Source organism: Rhinoderma darwinii, chromosome 8 (assembly GCF_050947455.1).
Source record: "Rhinoderma darwinii isolate aRhiDar2 chromosome 8, aRhiDar2.hap1, whole genome shotgun sequence".
NCBI lineage: Eukaryota > Metazoa > Chordata > Amphibia > Anura > Rhinodermatidae > Rhinoderma > Rhinoderma darwinii.
Window position 1 is genome coordinate 116,463,156 of NC_134694.1, and position 18,395 is coordinate 116,481,550.

Sequence of the window (18,395 nt, forward strand, 5' to 3'; positions counted from 1 at the left end):
AGAATTTTTTGTGGTCTAAGATCGTAGAGGCCGTGAACGCTGCAGGAACCCAGCCCAGGAGTGCCGAAAACTGCAAGAAGAGACTAAGGGATATAAAAAGGCGCGTAAAGGCCAAAATGGTCGATCAGCGCAAGTATTCACAACATAACGGTGGCGGCCTCTGTCTGGAGCTGCAATACTTATCGTACGAAGAAGAGCTGATGCACGTCATTGGTCCAGACACTATTCGGCCGATAGACGGACACGTGGACACAGACCGGGAACCACGTAAGTTAGTCATTAAATGAAGCGAAAGACACCCCAGCTTCTCCAATTTATAAATAAATGGCCGTAAAAAGTTACATTCAAGATTTTTCTTTTATATAAAGTTTTTTGTGGGGTTTTGTTTCGCATCATTTCACAATAAGCTTTTTTCCACTTTTGAATAGTCGATTGGTCTTGGATCGCATTTATTGTAGCGAAGTGCAAGACACGTCAAACCCCATGATGACATAAATATTTTTGCAAGTCATTAATACGATTTTTTTCGGTTAATCTGCTGTAGGTCCTAGTAAACCTATTCCTCCAGAACGTATGGGCTTCTCGTCCTATATAAGTACTGGGCAGAAGAAGGAAGGTATGTACAGCTGTCTGCAAAATATAGCCACACGTTTAGACATTTAGCGCTTGCGCGACAAAGTTTTCAATATTTTTCCTAAGGCGATTTTTTATTTATTTATTTATTTTTCTTGGTAAAATTATTTCTCAATTATTTGTGGGATTTTTACTTTTTATAATTCTTTCTTTTTTGTAAACAGGTAAATATGAGCCTGAAGAAGAGAACTGCTATGAAGATGATTTTTGGAACCATTCTTCATGTAAGCATCACATTTTTGAACCCTTATTTGCATCATCCGGGTCAATGTACAGTTTATACTGGAAATTCTAATTTTCTTAATTGTCTCACGGTTCATATATTTTTGTAAATTCACTTTTTATTGAAATTTTGAATTTTATAACAATCTGCGGAAAGCCCAACAAATAAATATGGGGGAACAAACACGTGCAGAAGACATGGAAGGTGTATCAATATGCCGTATACAAGACGAGATATGCGCACCAAGTAGCTTCAGTGTAAAGGAAAACGGATGTTCTGCGCAAGAAGAGAATCAAGACCCGGCACACTTGTATTCCGGGCGTCTTAAATGACAGCGGACGTCACCCGAGACTATTAGAAAATACCAACCATAGAGACCAGTTTTGGGAAAATGTATCTACAATGTGTGATCCGAGAGCCGCCAATTTTTCTATTTGGAAAGACTAATTGACTTTATTCTGTAATTTTGCCCTTGGCAAGTAGACATTAAGCTTCCAACTACGAGCTATCCTATGTTTGCTGCCAATATAATGTGGGAAGGAAGGAATCAGCCATACCGGGGAATTAGATCCATTCCTAGAAAGAATAAGGCCAGGGCAGGAGGTAGAAGAGGAGGAAAATCCCCAAAACTGTATCTATTAATTAAAACATGTCTGTCGAGGAGGAGGTTATTGTAAGCGCTGCCACCAAGATACCCCTAGTGCCACAGCCTCGCCAGCATAAATCTGGGGAAACAAAAGACATTGTATCGATTTGAACTGGGGTGAGGTAGTATCGAAAAGCAATTTTACGAGACCTCTCCCAACGTGCCGTTCTCCTGGAAACCCTTTTAACCCCTGGGGAAATCTGAGCCATGGTGTTGGTCCCATTTGGACATATACAAAGGCTTAGTTAAGGGTTCAAAGGTAGTAAAAAGATTATAAAACACAGAAATTCCCTTAGCCTTGAAAATTGTATTAGTAAAAATCTAGATCCGGTTGATCAATAACAGGGCAAGAGACGTCCAGAGAGCTGAGAGCAAAGCGAATACACAGATAGTTGTAAAAATCGGCATGTGGAAGACATTGTGTCCAAGAGAAGGAGTTCTAAAGTAAGAATGCGTTTTCCTTATAGGGGTTCTCCAGGTATTTTATACTGATTGCCTATACTTAGGTTATCAATATCCGATCGGTGTGGGTCTGACTCCCGGCTCCCCCGCCTATTAGCTAAAGCCAATTCAATGTTTACCAGGCTCAGCACCTTACACTTCCGTAGCGGCTGTGTCTAGGATTGCGGTTCTAGTCCCATTAAAATGAATGGGACTGAGCTGCAATCCCAGGCACAGCCTTTACGGATGTGGATGGCATTGTGCCTGGTAAAGATTGAAGAGGCCACAGCATTCGTTGCCGCGGCCCTTTCAGGCAGCTGATCGGTGGGGGTGCCGGGACATGGAATTAAACTAATTTGTTATTGATGACCAGGCCTAAGGATCGGAAATCAATATAAAATGTCCTAAGGATAGGCCATGAAACGCCTTTTAATCCCAGCAGATTCCCTATTGTCAATAGTAATGTTATTAATCACCGTATAGAAGTGTCGTAAGAGGAAAAGTGAGTAATGAAGAGTGTCGGAGAAGGTATCTCCAGGCAGTGGATGAAATTGTAAAACTCATTAAGGGAATAGTCGGGGAGGATAAGGAGGCAGGAGGGTCCTTGAGGTGTGAGATAAGAGGCCAATCCATTGGCACTTATCACAATTAGGAAGCCACCAAAATTTAAGCTGCTTTAGGGTGGGGGACGTATAATATGAACTTCTGGTACACCCATTCCCCCAGAAGGCCAAGGTCTAACCATCGTGGAAATACGGACCAGAGGGTGTTTACGCCCCATATGAAGGATAACGTATCATGGGAAGAAAGGCTTGAGGGAGAAGAAAAGTTACCAGACGAAATATGTAAATAATAATAATTGGTTAGAGCATTTAATGATCGCTATCCTCCCGGCCTACGAGGTGAGAGGTTTGGAAAATGTCTCCTATAGTTGGGAAACCTTTGGAATGAGGGTAGAGTAGTTGTGTGTGAACAGTTACGTAAGAGCCATCCCCAAATATGATATGAATTCTTTACTGTTTATATCGTTCTTATACATATTCTTTTCCTAAGGTCTGAAATGCTTGAATTGAGACTGATTGTTATAGGACGAGACATATAAAAAATATTACATTTCACATTATCCTTTAGTTGACATGGCAGAAGAGGAGGAAGAGGATGACAAGGAGATAGTGATAAAGATGGAGCCCATCAACTACAGCAAGGACGCGCCTTCACCCCAATCCTTTCCCTCTACCGCCCCGTTCCTGCCTATAGCTACCCATCTTGGCATTGCTTCCCAGCTCCATATTCCTTCACCCAAACCTATTGTTGTAGCTACCCGGCCTCCTATTATTGCAGCTAAACCTATTCCAGCTAGCCCCAAGCCCCTACCTGTGACCAAGCCCATTCCTCTTCCTAACAAACCCTCTTTAGTGACCACCAAGCCTCATCTGATAACTAGCCATCCTTATCCTTCATCTCCAAGCAACCACCCAAACACCACCAACGTCGGAACCATTAATAAAGTCGTAGGGACGCTTCACACCGCACAACGCCATTATCATAGGTCCCAGAGACATCAGATGCATGTTCTCCACATGGACCTGTTACATTTAGGCGTCGGTGTTCATCAGCTGACCAGAAATGTGAAAGTCAACAATCACGTTCGAGCGACCGAAAGGGCAAGAGAATTTAGGCTGAAGCAAAAAGATATTGAGGATCAGAGACGATATAGAATGGAGAAGTTACATTTGCTGCGGCAGCAACACGAGGCCCAGCTGAGGATCAGGCAGGAACACTACGAAAAGAGAGAAAAACTTATGCACGAAAACAACTTGTCACTGAAGGGGATTTTACAACGGTTGTCAAACCCCGCAGAGACGTTTCTTGCAGGCGCACGTTCCACGGGTGAACAGAGCGGGTCTCACATGGTGGCGCCCTCACCACACAATGACCCATCAACCCCTCAACAGACTGCGGATGAGCCACTGACGAACAGAGGCTTTACAAGAAGAGGAGGAAAGGGGAGAGACGGGACGTAATAGTCGTCCTGCCTGTCTTGGTTCTGCCTTAATAAACTCTGCTTAGTATATGATGGCATCCTTAAACATGTATCCATGTATTAAAACGTATTAAAAAAGATCGACTAACACAGGAAGAACTAACAATTCTTTTTGCTATGTCTAATAGTTTCTTTGGCCCTTTTTCATCAATTTGGATTTAAAAAAAAGTGAAGTTTTATTTATTTAACTGCAAAAGACTGACAAAGTTAGGCTGGTTTAATATTTTGCTTGCATTTTGTGGCCACGGGTGTAACTATAGGGGTGCAGTCGCATAGGGGCGCTGGTGCTTGAGTGTGCCCAATAGTCCCTCTGCCACCAAAAACAACCGTATTAAAGGGAATGTGTCGCTAGAAAGTTGTTTTTTTTAGTTAAACATTTAGTATATACATGATTAGACATTGTTTTAATTTTTTCACGAGTCAGGAAATATTATAAATTAGATTGTAATTTATAACATTTCCATGTGCTGGTCACTAGAGGGAGCAATTTCCAAAATTGCAGCATTGGCGTGTGGTAAAGCAACCTCATTGCTTTATGCTGCAAAATTTGAGAAGACACACTCGCTCTAGTGTCCTCAAACAATCCCCCCTCCTTTATCCTGGCTAGTGCCAGGAGAAAGGAGGGGATTGAATGTTCAAACCTCCTACACTGTGTGCCGCCATTTTTTGAGCGAATACACAGTGTAGGAGGTTTACATACAGTGGTAATCACACACTAAAACACGAACATACATAGACATAACTTACCTGCTCCTGCCGCCTCCGGTCCGTTCGCTGCGTCTGCTCACTCCGCTCGCTTCTAATCACATGTCCGGAAGGCGCGACCGGAAGTCGTCATCTTACTGTCCGGCCGCGGCTTCCGGTCCACAAGAAAATGGCGCCGGATGTCGCTCGGCCGAAGACCTTCCATTTGGACTGTGTGGGAGCGGCGCATTCGCCGTTCCCACACAGACGGCGTACACCATAGTGAATGGAACGGCTCCCGTTCGCATTCTCTATGGGGATGTATGTGCCGTATTCCATCTCTGTATGTGTCGTTAATCGACACATACAGAGATGAAAAAAAAAGTGGCAGCCCCCATAGAGAAGAAAAAGTGAGAAAAAAAAAAAAAGAGTAAAACACAAACACACAAATAAATAACATTTATTTTAATAAAACGCTAAAATCAACTTGATATAAAAAACATTTTTTTTGCCACACCCGTCTTTTAAAGACGACGCATGGTAAATGGGGGAGTCTATTACAGATTTTGTATTTGGACCCCGGGACTTCAAGTTACGTCTTTGTATGGACGCAACATCCGTACCACACCGCGGCTCTACTTAACCAAACTTAGATCTCCATAGGATTCTATGATGGTCTACGCTTACTTTACTTGATTCCCGGGGGCTCTGGATATTGCCGCTGCAAAGCGGATGTTATAATGCGGCTACATTCACATGAGCGTTCAAAAAACGCGTGTAAATCTGTCCGTGTGCGTTGTATTTTTCACGCCTCTTATTTCTATGTAATTGATGCATGAAACACAGACAGCACACGGGTGTGCTGTCCGTGGTTTTCACGCGACCATTGACTTCAATGGGCGACTAGGTGCGTGGAAACGTACCAATATAGGACGTGCAGTGAGTTTCACGCAACGGACCCTCGCTGCGTGAAAACTCACTCATGAGTGAATCGCCCTATTGAAAGCAAAGGGGTCGTGTCCTGTGCATTGTTTCAACCCACAGCACAAGAACGAAATTCACATCCGTGTGAATGAGCCCTAAGATCTGCAGTACGAGATGTACGGATGAGCCGCAATGGAGGTTAGACCCCCTCTGATTAAAGGTTGATGTCTTATTATAAAGATAAAACATCATTCTTAAAATCCGTACGACACTTTAATGAAATGAGTCCTTCTATAGTTATGTATGCATCTACTTCATTCCATTAGTTTATTAAATTGATCTGTATCTACAGGAATTCTGGATATCACTAAACCTTGTTGGGCGGCATTCACATGGCTGTGGTTTACCAAAGGCAAGGTTTTACATTAGAGGCTCTGTCACCAGATTATAAGTGCCCCACCTCCGATCATGTGCACGGCCCGCGATATGCGGGCAGCCCGCGGGTGACTCTCCGTGGCCGTCCGAGCCTCAAATCACGGCCGTGCATACCACTACGGTCGTGTGCATGTGGCCTTAAAGGGAATGTGTCGCTAGAAAAATTATTATTTTTTTAGTTAAACTGTTAGTATGTAAATGGTTACATATTGTTTTAATTTTTTCACAAGTCAGGAAATATAAATTAATTCTAATTTATAACATTTTCATGTGCTGGTCACTAGAGGGAGCAATTCCCAAAATTGCAGCATTGGCATGTGGTAAAGCAACCTCATTGCTCTATGCTGCAAAATTGGAGAAGACACACTCGCTCTAGCGTCCTCAGACAATCCCCCCTCCTTTATCCTGGCTAGTGCCAGGAGAAAGGAGGGGGTTGAATGTTCAAACCTCCTACACTGTGTGACGCCATTTTTTGAGCGAATGCACAGTGTAGGAGGATTAGATACAGTGGTAATCACACAGTATAACACGAACATATACACACACATCACATACACAAACATAACTTACCTGCTCCTGCCGCTGCTGCCTCCACTCCTAGTCCTTGCTTCTGAACATATGGACGGAAGCCGCGACCGGAAGTAGCCGTCTTACTGTCCGGCCGCGGCTTCCGGTCCACATGAAAATGGCGCCGGATGTCGCTCTGTCGAAGACCTTCCTTTTGGACTGTGGGAGCGGCACATGCGCCGTTCCCACACAGACGGCGTACGTTATAGTGAATGGAACGGCTCCCGTTCGCATTCTCTAGGGGGTTGTATGTGCCGTATTCCATCTCTCAATTACGCACCAATTTAGTTCTATTGGCCGCGGACACCTTTCTGTATAGCTACGGATGGGTGTCCGTGTCGTAGAAATGTTCTGAAAATGATGGAACATGTCCGTTCTGTATTTTACCGGCCGTGCTCCCATACTTTGTACCGTCGGTGGCCAGCCGTGCCTGCAATTCCGGGCCATGATTAAGGGCACGGCTGTGTGCATGGGGCCTTCGCTATTAAGCCTGATCGCAGGACTACTCTGGAGGGGATGGGGAACGTTGTTTTTTTTGTTTCTTACCCAAAATTATATTACGAAAAATGAAACGCTAACATAAATGCACCTTAAACTTGTGCCTGTGGAAACGAATACTTGTCCCACAAAAAACAAGATTGCATTGATTAAACAAAAAAGTTATTAATAAGTTATTAGTTTCAGAATGGCGAGATGAAAAATCCAAATTTTGTGTGGTCCTGAAGGGCAAAAACGGCCTGATCCTGAAGGGTTTGTATAAATTTGTGCTTTAATTCCTACCTACCAGTAATCCGAGTATCTATAATCTAGGTATCTATGCATCTATATAAAATCCTAAATCTATAGATGGTTCAATATGATCTATCCTCTGTATATGTATCTATATAAACTATATATTTGTCCATAAAATGTATCTGTATTCTATATATATATATATATATATATATATATATATATATATATATATATAATCTGTCTATAATTTATACATATATATGTTTATATAATGTATTAATTTATCTATATAATCTTTGTATTTTGATCATCTAAATATTTATCTATATAATCTCTCTACAATCTATATATTTATGTATATAATCTATAATCAACTAGTTTATCTATAGCGACATCAGGACTATTTAACCGCAGTGTTATCGGCAGGCGTTGGTGGTATAGTGGTGAGCATAGCTGCCTTCCAAGCAGTTGACCCGGGTTCGATTCCCGGCCAACGCAGCAAGTCTTTTTTGTTTATTTCTTTTCTAATTACTGTATTTTATTATGTAAACCACAATCTATAAAGTAAATTGTACACGGACATTTTGGATGTTCGTTCCTGCATAATTCACATTAACATATCTGTTTGAGTCTTTATAGTAAATTATCCAACACAATGATAAAAATGACTTTAAAAAAAAGTTAAGAGTCAACAAAAAATTTATTACAATTATTTTGGCAGAAAGAAAAACTCATTCCCTGACCGGGAATCGAACCCGGGCCGCGGCGGTGAGAGCGCCGAATCCTAACCACTAGACTACCAGGGAGTGTTGACTGTTTGTGAAACATGTTCATAGAAGAAACAAGCAACATATACTAATATATAAAATATACTATATACTATAGTATCTTGGTTTTAGGAGGTGGGATGACGGAAAAAACGCTATTCTAGTTCTTTTTTACTAAGTTTACAGCGATAAGTAACATTCATTTTATATTATGACCTCTGATAGCTGTGGTCTTTCCAATGGAAACAATGACCAACAGGCTTTCTAAATACGAGTGCTGTGCTTGCTCAAAATTTCAGATATATAGGGGAATTAGCTCAAATGGTAGAGCGCTCGCTTAGCATGTGAGAGGTAGCGGGATCAATGCCCAAGTTTTTTTTCACTCTATTTTTATTCAAATATTTTCAAGGATAAGACAGTAAAAACAAATATCAACAAAAGAGGCAAGTCATCAGTATGTAACATAACACTAGAAAGTAACCCCCCCTTAAACTGATTATTTATGTGACTTCTAAAACCAATTGGCTATTCCACCACTCACAGTAAAATGACCATGAGCCCCCCAATCACAGATTCCCCCTGTAGATAGTGCCATACAGCCCCCTGTAGACAGTACTACACAGCCCCCTGTATGTAGTGCCACACAGCCCGCTTGTAGGTAGTTCCACACAGCCCCCTGGTAGGTAGTGCCACACTGCCCCCGGTAGGTAGTGCCACACTGCCCCCGGTAGGTAGTGCCACACATCCCCCTTGTAGATAGCACCACTGTAGCTCCCTGAAGGAGCGGAATCCCCCATGGACAGTGACATCAGGGGCAACTCCTGAAGCGGAACCCCTGTCCACAGCGTTGCCAGTGCTGTGGCCAAGGATTCCACTCCAGGAGAAGCCCCTGTAGTCTGTGTCCATTTATGGACAGTGACGTCACTGGCTTCTCCTGGAGTGGAATCCCCGATCACAGATTCGGGGATTCCACTCCAGGAGAAGCTCCTGACGTCTCTGTCCATATATGGACAGTGGCGTTAAGGGCTTCTCCTGAAGTGGAATTTCCCGGTCACAGAGTCAGCAACGCTGTGGACGGGGATTCCGCTTTAGGAGTTGCCCCTGATGTCACTGTCCCTATATGGACAGAAACATCAAGCACTTCGTCCACACGGGGATTCCGCTCCTTCACGGAGCTACAATGGCGCTACTAGTTAGCAGAGATGGAAGATACCTCCCTGCTCTGCTAGAGTGGCATCGGTATCGCTGTAGCAGCCGCATCGGCCGCTAGCGTCGCCGCTGGCAATGAGGGGGGCTTCGTGCCGATTGGCGGCACAGGCACCCTCATGCCCAGTGTCGCCGCTAGCAGCCGCTATGGCTGCTACAGCGGTAGCGACGCCACTGAGTGAAGAAGCGCCCTGGCGGAAAGGCGGCTGCTGAGTCGCCGGGGCCCGGGCGCTTCTGAAAAACAAGCAGAGGAAGGGAGCCAGCGCAGCGCCCCCTTCCGCCTGCTGGAATTATATGCCCTGTGCAATGGCACAGGTCGCACTGCCGTAAGGCCGGCCCTGCCCATAGCAAACACTGGGACGGCTGCAGGCTTGTGTTATGAGGCTGGGAAGGGCCAAAAACCGTTGCCCTTCCCACCCTGGTAATGCTGGCTTGCTGCTAGAATGTGTCTGGCTGGTTATAAAAAAGGGGGGGACCCCACGTCATTTTTAAAAGAAAGAGAAAAAAAAAATGATGTGGGGCCCGCCCCATTTTTATAACCAGCCAGATACATTCTAGCAGCAAGCCAGCATTACCAGGGTGGGAAGGGCCACCCACCTTAGTAATGGACGTTGTCAAAACAGGCAACTGCCATTGTCCAGGCACTAATAAAGTATTAAAAAAACACACAGACATAAGAAAATATTTTTATTGAAATAACCCCCCCCCCCCAAGACCCTCTATAACCATTTAAAAAAAACGTAGATCATTGCAGTAGTCCACCGAATCTACGACATAGTCCAATAGGTCCTGCGGAACCTGCAAAAAAAGTTAGGCCTCAAGCACACTTCAGTGAAATACTTCAGTTAAATACTTCCGTTTTTTTTTTAATGGATAGCTCACTGACCAATTCATTTCTATGGGGCCATGCACACTTCAGATTTTTTTTCTTGCGGTTTTTGGGCGCATAGTCAGGACTCCCACTGACTCTGGGAACATTTGGCGCATTTTATACACCAAAGAATTGATCCAACACCTCATTATTACGCGACACGTTTTTATTTAAAAAAAATGCTTGTATAAAAAACTAACGGCTCGCTTTCCCATTGATGTAAATATGAAGCTTAATCAAGCGGTTGACGCTTTTTTTTGCGTGTTTTTTTACGCATTTTGTTGGCCCTTTTTGCACTTTTTTGGGTACATAATTAGGACTCCCATTGACTGTGGGAACATTTGGTGTGTTTTACGTGCAAAAGAATTGACTCGACACGTCTTTATTTACACAACGCGTTTTTTAAAAACGCATGTGTAAAAAAGCGCGTTGTATGTACTAACAGTGCGCTTTCCCATTTATGCAAATGAAAAGTGTAATCATGCGGTTTTTTATGCGTTTTTCGGCACGTAAAGTGTACCAAAAACACGCGTTAAATACACGCCATGTTAACCTGTCAAATGAAAAGCCATTTACCACAGGGTCTCCCTCTTGACTTTCATCATTCCTAGGGTTTGTCCACACATAGCCTAATTGCTGCGTATTTTACCCCCGGAATTGCGGACGGAAAATATGCAACAGAATACAGTAGCAGCAAAGTGGGTGAGATTTGACAAATCTCATCCACACGCTGCGTAAAAATTTAGAGCAGAAATTGACCTGCGGTGCGTATTTTTCGGACCGCAGCAAGTCAATTCCTGCTGCAGAAAAAAACGCAGGAAATGGTGCGGTTTTTCCTCAGCGGATTGTCTGCTACTTTCAACGGAATTGCTGCAGAAATTTTCTGCAGCAATTCCGTTACGTGTGGACAAGCCCTTAGCCTTTTGGTGTGTCCTTTAGCTTCCTCCAGCTACCACTTGTACAATATCTTCAAAAATGGGAGCTGGACACTGCTTAGCAATTTGAAGACACCTTTTCCTGGCTTGTAGCCAAAAATAGGGAGGGGGGGGGGTGAGTCTCCGTCCCACATTTACAGCAGTTGTAAGTCAGGCTGCTTTGCATGATTCACCTTGCTGTAATTCTTGGAAGTGCTCCCTCTGGTGGCCAACATAGGAAAACCTGTAAAATTCTTATTTAATTTTTAATACTTCCCACCTTGTGGACAAAAAAAAATACACAAAAATACAAAAAAAATATAATAAAAATAGCAACTTACTTAAAAAAAATGTTTCATTCGCGACACATTCCCTTTAAGGCCAGAAAATCTTCTTGAGAATGGCACAAAAAACATCTCCTTTCATGAATTTTCGGCGGGCACAAAGGAGGCACATGGTGTGTTTTCTGACTCCATTGTCTATGCATTTTTGAGATGGGATGGGATGTCTGCCCACATAAAGTATAAATTTCATGATAATCCGAGAACAGGTCAGTAACAAAACACAATAATTAAGGGTGTGGTCTCATGCACACGACCGTAGCCAAGTCCACGGCCGTGATTTTCGGGTTGGTCGGCCGGTCGCGGAGTGTCACCCGCGAGCCGCCCGCAAATTGCGGGCAGTGCACATGGGCCCATAGAAATGAATGGGGCCGCAATTCTCACGTGGATTTTCCGGGGAATTGCGGCCGCAAAGGCACGGTCGTGTGCATGGGGCCATAAGTCATGCAAAATCCTATGAATAATATGGATCAAAATAAAAATGTATAAAGGTTAAAGTTCAATAACAAAATATAACAACAAATACATAAAGAAGGTGATTTGTTTTTGTCTTTTTACAATATATTGCTATAAATTATATTTATATCACTGCTGATCGTATCACTTTAAGAATTAAAAATATTAATCGTTGTCGGCAGCAGATCTTGGTGTGTAAACAGGTCAGAGTAACGACCGCTCGTCCCCATCTATAGCTCCGCGTGACAGAAGCAAAGGAGCGCCGATCACCGATGTCTCGTTGATCGGCGCTCGCTGCACCGGCCAAGTGTCGGCCAGTGTAAAAGGGCCTTTGGCCGGTGGTTCAAGGACATCTGAGGTATACAATGAAGTATATTGTTTTAATGGCCCAGGTAATTAACTCTTTTAAAGGGGTTATCTGCGTGGACGATGCATGTTTGTTAGAAGGGTTCCCTAGTGAAAAGCTCATCAACGTGTGTCCTGCTCCTGGGATCCACAGTGATCAGACGTAATCTGTGCCAGATGTAATGTGCTCAATTCTCCTGCAGCGCCACTACAGGGGAAATGCAGTATTACAGTGCACAAAACAGGTTTTTGTAAAAAAAAGACAACCATTTTGACCTCATCATTAAACTGCCAATGAAAATTGATGTCATAATTTAGAGATTGGAGATCATAGGCATACAGGATACTTTGAGCTATACTTTAATCTGGCACTGGCAAAAGTCTGAACTCAAAACCCAGTGATTGCAAAAACAAAATTAGATTACATGCAAGGTCTGGGCTAATGGAATGGATTTGATGGCTCACAATTGTGCAGTGTAACAGAGACTTAAGGGGGTGCTATATGTTAAGCTGTTCAAGATCTAGGGGCCCATATGTTGTTCTTGCACACTGGCCATCTGCTGTCTCCGACCAGGGTGGACATGCCATTGGTGCAACCTATGCAGCCGCACAGGGACCCAGTAGGTAAGAGGCCCCCCTAACACTCCCTGGAGTTTAACAACAGCTGAGAAGCCAGAGGTTGCAGATTACACTAGAACAGGGATCTCCAACCTGTAGGTCTCCAGCTGTTGCAGAAACTACAAAACCCAGCATGCCCTGTCAGTCTAATAGGGGATAATTTAATCATGAATGTGATATTCAAAGATTGCAATGATGCAAAAGTTCTTGCCCCAATTTTTTTAATCTTACCGTATTCATTTATAGTCAGAACCCAGAACTCAGTCCAGTTCAATAAACCAAGCAAAAACTTTTTAACAAACACATTATTATATTGTTTGTACAGTTTTTACATGTAATGTTTTGTACTGGTGTGATGTACAGCTGTAATGCCTGTTTCGGCCATCAGGTGTCAGTACTCATCTCTTTTTTGTTATCACATGACTTGACAGACGAGCAAATTTTTGGAGATGACGTAAAATGAATAAAATCTGACACCATTTCTACAGCTGTTGGTTTCCACCCTTGAAAACAGATATTTGGATTCATTACCTAGTCAGATACAAATGTGAAAAAAATCTGATTTCCCACTTCATAGAGTTAAAGATGAAACTTTCGGATCTTGTTTCCGGTTTCTTCTTATTATTTTTATTATTTTTATTATTATTATTATCATTATTTCATACCAATAACACAAAACAAAATGTTAATAGTCACTCGTTGCTGATAACAGGATTTTTTTTTCCAAAATTGTGAGTCGGAGAAGACCACTGCGTTAACTCCATTCACCAACTTTTTCAAAACATGTTTTAAAGGGCCAGTGGCACTATAGATCATGTGTTTGATCAGAAGCTTGTAGGTTCGACTCCTGCCTGACTTACTCACTTTTTTATGCCTTCTCCCCAAATACTGAAATATTTATTAACATTTGTTTGTATTTTGTTTTTTATGGAAAAATGTTCAAACATAACAACTTTACATGAATGACAAGATGAACATTTTAAAACAACAACCTCAACCTCTTCAGGTAGTTGTGTGATTGTGTTGCATTATTTTTGTGATGTTGGGATCATAGGGTATAGGTATAAAGTAAAAAAATTATCTACAAGCGAATTATTTAGAATTGTAATAGACTTTCTGAAATGCACATGTATGGGGGCCAATGGCGCAATGGATAATGGGTCATCCCGGACATAAATGAGCTTGGTGTATCTTTAGGTATATACACATGTGTAAATTAAATCCACACCCCCTCCCACTTAGAGAGACCTGTAAGACCCCTCTTGGAAGGGGCCAGTGGCGCAATGGATAACGCGTCTGACTACGGATCAGAAGATTGTAGGTTCGACTCCTACCTGGCTCGGAATGTTTTTTTTAATCTTCTAACACTTTTGATGTTTAACGTTTATGAAAACTATAGAAATATAAGGCGTCTTGTTTATAAGTTTCCTGTTTATAAATTCACTTTATTTTCACTGCAATTTTAAGTAGTTCTTAGACCACCAAGGGTTGACCCAAGTGCCTAACATACAATTCAACAGGCTACAATAACCAAAAGGAATGAAAAAGTAGCAATTCTTTAAAATGTTTATGAAAAAAATGTGTTAGGGCCTTTTCACATCAGCGTTGGTTTTCCATTTACGGGTTCCGTTGCAGCTTTCCATCGGAGGAACCCATAAACAGAAAGCCAAACGGAAACTAAAGCTTCTGTTTGCATCACCATTGATTTCAATAGTAATGCATCAGTTTCCCTTGGTTTCCGTGTGTTTCCGTTCTGTAAAGTTTCAGTTTTTCTAGTGGAAACAATAGCGGTCAACAAAGATGGCAGACCTGGGGGCCTTCATTAGGCCCCAGGCTGCCATGACAACCATTTTCACCGGCCGATTGCGTTGCGGGGGGGGGGGTGCAATGGTGTGTTAGAGGGGACCCCCTCCTGATTCTAACAATTTAAATGCCGCGGTCACGATTGACCACAGCATTTAAGGTGTTAAATGGGCGGAATAAAATTGATCTTTGATTCCACCCGTTGCAGTGAGGAGTCGGCTAACACAGCCATCACCCGCTAAGTATGGAGCGAGCTCAGCCCGTGAGCCCGCTCCATACTTCCCCTTAACGGCTGTCGTGACATGTGGTTAAGGGGTTAAAAACAAAATTTGGAGTTTATTATTTCTTGCTTATCAACCATTTGTTGTGACTATGTTATTATTACCTCTTTGGAAAATAATTCTATTCCCAAAAAGTACAGAAACCATAAAGATCATATAAAAAAAAAATGTAAGAAAAAGAATTAAACACAAAGAAAAAGAGAAACTCTGATTATTGTAGCCTATTGAATTGTATGTTTAGCACTTGGGTCAACTCTTGGTGGTCTTAGTACTACTTTTGGGTGGGTTAAGGTGAATGGGACGGAAATGAGAAGAAAAATATTGTGTTATTACATTATGCAATCTTTCTAATATATTTCTTTGTATTTCTCTCTATATAGTAAGCGAAAAGATGATGTAAAAAAGCTAATTTTATAACTGAAAAACTGCAGTGAAAATAAAGTGAAGTTATAAAGAAGAAACTAGTAAAGCCTTATATTTCTGTCTGTTGGAAAATAGTTTTCATAAAAGTTACACAAATCATTGAACATTCAAAAATGTTAGAAGATACAAAAAACATTCCGAGCCAGGTAGGAGTCGAACCTACAATCTTCTGATCCGTAGTCAGACGCGTTATCCATTGCGCCACTGGCCCTTTAAAAGAAGGGTCCTAATGGTCTACTTAAGTGGGAGGGGGTGTAGATGTGATTAACATGTATTTATACCTAGAAAGACACCAAGCTCAATTACGCCTGGGATGACCCACTACATTCTTGAGTAATTCTGTCCATGTCACAATTACCGGATACGGGATACAGGAAGACAGAATATGGGATACAACTAAGGAACCATTTGCAAATGAACAAGGGAAGACACAACAGTGCTCAGGCAAGGTGGGCAGAGTTGTTTTTAAAGTCCCGGGTGTGTAGGGATTGGGCAGGGACTAAGTTGCAGGTGCGCGCTAGCCCTTTAAGACCGGGGCGAGTGCACGCGCACCCTAGGAGTCACAGCAGGAGGAGCAAGCAGTGTGTGCCGGCGTCTCAGAGGGGGGGAGAGTTCACTGGTTTGCGGTTGCGGCCGCTGGAGGGTAAGGGATGCCGGTGGTCCACGGCCATTACAATATTGCTGTAATAATCGGGGAATAGGAATTCATGAACGGACCTTGACTTTAATTCTAACAACTTTACTAATTCGGCTTCTGCTACAATCAGCACAAGTTACATCAACCTTTTCTAAAAATGTATCTGAGATGAGATATCTGCACTGTTTTTAGCCGGTAGAGATAAACTCGCCAGTGACACTTATTACACGGCGCGCTTTCATTTGCTACATTCTTACTTCTATTTGTTTTTCCACTCAGAGGTCTAGTTTTATGTGTTTAACATCTGTGCTACATGGGAATTTGCAGTAACGAAACACAAGATGCTGGATCACAAGTCACCCGGCCGTGCGGCGGGGCAAAAATCAGATTGTCCTGGTTGCCACAAGCTTGACCATGGCACCATGGAGCCACACATACTGCGCAGAAGAATATTAACGAATGACCACGGGTAACGAATGACATTGAGAAAAAACACCTGACTCGATTTCTATTTATAGAGTACTTGACGTTATAGTTTCCTTTATTCTAAATAGATCCAAAATTCTGCACTGATTAATTTCAGAATGATAAATCTTTATGGGGTCGGAGATTATTTTTTTACATAGTAACAGAGTAAGACTGAAAAAAGTAATTTCTGGTTCAACCTATTCTCCTATTTTTTTCCGAAAAAAATCTGCCTGCCTGTAGCCACCACTAGGGGGAGCTTTCTGAAGACAACATAGTTTTAACCCCTTCCCGACATCCGCTGTATATATAGGGTGCACGTTGGGTGGGGGAGTATGGAGTGGGCTAACAGGCTGAGCCCGCTCCATGGAGCGAGTGTGTCGACTGTGTGTTACAGCCGACACTTCAGGTAACTCGAGCGTGATCCCGCTCATTTAACCCGTTAAATGCCGCAGTCAATAGCGAAAGTGGCATTTAAATTACTAGAAATGTAATATTCCAACAGCCTCCCGCAACACGATCGGGGGGCGCCGTTGGTTGGCATGGCATTTGGTATCACCGTAATCGTATTGACCCGCAGAATACAATTAACATGTCGTTTATCCAGCACGGTGAACAACGTAATAACAAAACTCCCCAAAAGATCGAGGAATCGCAGTTTTTTTCCAATTCCACCCCACAAATATTTCCCACTACATTATATGGTCCAATAAATGATGTCGTGAAAATCTACAACTCGTCCCGCAAAAAACATATGTCAATTTTAATGGAAAAATAAAAAACTATGGCTTTTGGAAGGTGGGGAGGAAAAAACGAGAGTGAAAAAAATCCAAATAACGGCTGCGGCGTGAAGGGGTTAAATATAAAATCGGCTTAAAAAGCTGCAACCATAAATACAAATGTAGTATTACATGCTGGGCATTTAAATGAATGGCCTCCCATAGAACACATGGACGGGGCGGGCCCACCAGTAAGATAATGCTCTTCATTAGGGGATTCTCCTCTATGATGTGCATATGCCCTAATAGGACATATGGAAAGGGGTCACCCCTAAAAGTGACTTCTATCTTACCGAAACAACAAAATGCAGAACACTATATCATTAAATCCTATAAAGAAGAAATAAGTAGATGAAAAAACGAATGCAAAACTAATATAATTAATTGTATGTATCAGTTTTGGAACAAAATTAGTTTTTGTGCAACTTCTTATTAGTTAAAAGGATTATGTCCCTGACTCATGGCAGTGAGAAGTCTGGGACATGTCCCACTGCTGTAGTTGAGGTTGGATGATGACAGCAACCAAAGTGTGTTAGTTCCAGGTTACACAAACATAGCCGTCTGACGCAGGAGACTGGGAGTTCTTTCTTGGCCGGCCCTTCGCTTCTCACAAGTTTCAACTATGCAAATAAACTAACAAATCCAAATGCATCCTTGTATGATCACTCCCAACGGACAATTCAGTACAATGCTGCCGGCAGCAACAAAAGATCAGGTAGAAGTGCAAGTATAAAGCAGTAGGACAGCGGGTCAGGAGTGAGGACACTATGAATAAGGGCACAAGCAGTCCAGTGGGGGAGTCATTTAGAAACTATGGAAAACCTAAAGTCCTCGGTAAACTAAAGTCCTTACACAACTGTAACATATCCGGCCCGTTCTACTAGATTATAGAAAACGAAGAGCCTTGGACAGTCAGGTGACTGACGTCCGCTACAAACAAGGCCTGAATCGAAGGGACCTTTTACACGGGCCAATTATTGGGAAAATGAGAACACTCATTCCCTATCATTACCTGGCGTAAACAACGATTTGCCGATGGACGAGCAAACACCCGTTCATCGGCTAATTGTATCGTTTATGCAGCACAAAATATCATCGTGCCGGCAGCACATCTCCCGGTGTAAACAATGCGCTGCCGGCAGGATGGAAATGTATGG

The 18,395-nt window shown here is 42.5% G+C and overlaps 1 protein-coding gene and 2 non-coding genes across 6 annotated transcripts in view; 2 read left to right on the plus strand and 1 right to left on the minus strand.

Moving 5' to 3' along the window:
- The window catches only part of LOC142659955 (uncharacterized), a 10,029-nt gene extending 5,954 nt beyond the window's left edge, over positions 1 to 4,075 (plus strand). For all 4 annotated transcript variants that reach the window (XM_075836579.1, XM_075836581.1, XM_075836580.1 and 1 more), the window contains 4 exons: positions 1 to 267; positions 545 to 616; positions 798 to 857; positions 3,075 to 4,075. The exon at positions 1 to 267 is cut by the window's left edge and continues 699 nt beyond it. In XM_075836579.1, the coding sequence (XP_075692694.1) occupies positions 1 to 267; positions 545 to 616; positions 798 to 857; positions 3,075 to 3,967 (1,292 nt within the window). In that variant the 3' untranslated portion in view covers positions 3,968 to 4,075. The remainder of the gene's footprint in view (positions 268 to 544; positions 617 to 797; positions 858 to 3,074) is intronic.
- A 3,683-nt stretch (positions 4,076 to 7,758) lies between these two features.
- On the plus strand, positions 7,759 to 7,830 carry TRNAG-UCC (transfer RNA glycine (anticodon UCC)). The gene has a single exon. It is a non-coding gene; the product is annotated as a tRNA-Gly (tRNA).
- A 236-nt stretch (positions 7,831 to 8,066) lies between these two features.
- TRNAE-CUC (transfer RNA glutamic acid (anticodon CUC)) lies at positions 8,067 to 8,138 on the minus strand. Its single transcript has one exon. It is a non-coding gene; the product is annotated as a tRNA-Glu (tRNA).
- Between the last annotated feature and the right edge of the window lie 10,257 nt (positions 8,139 to 18,395).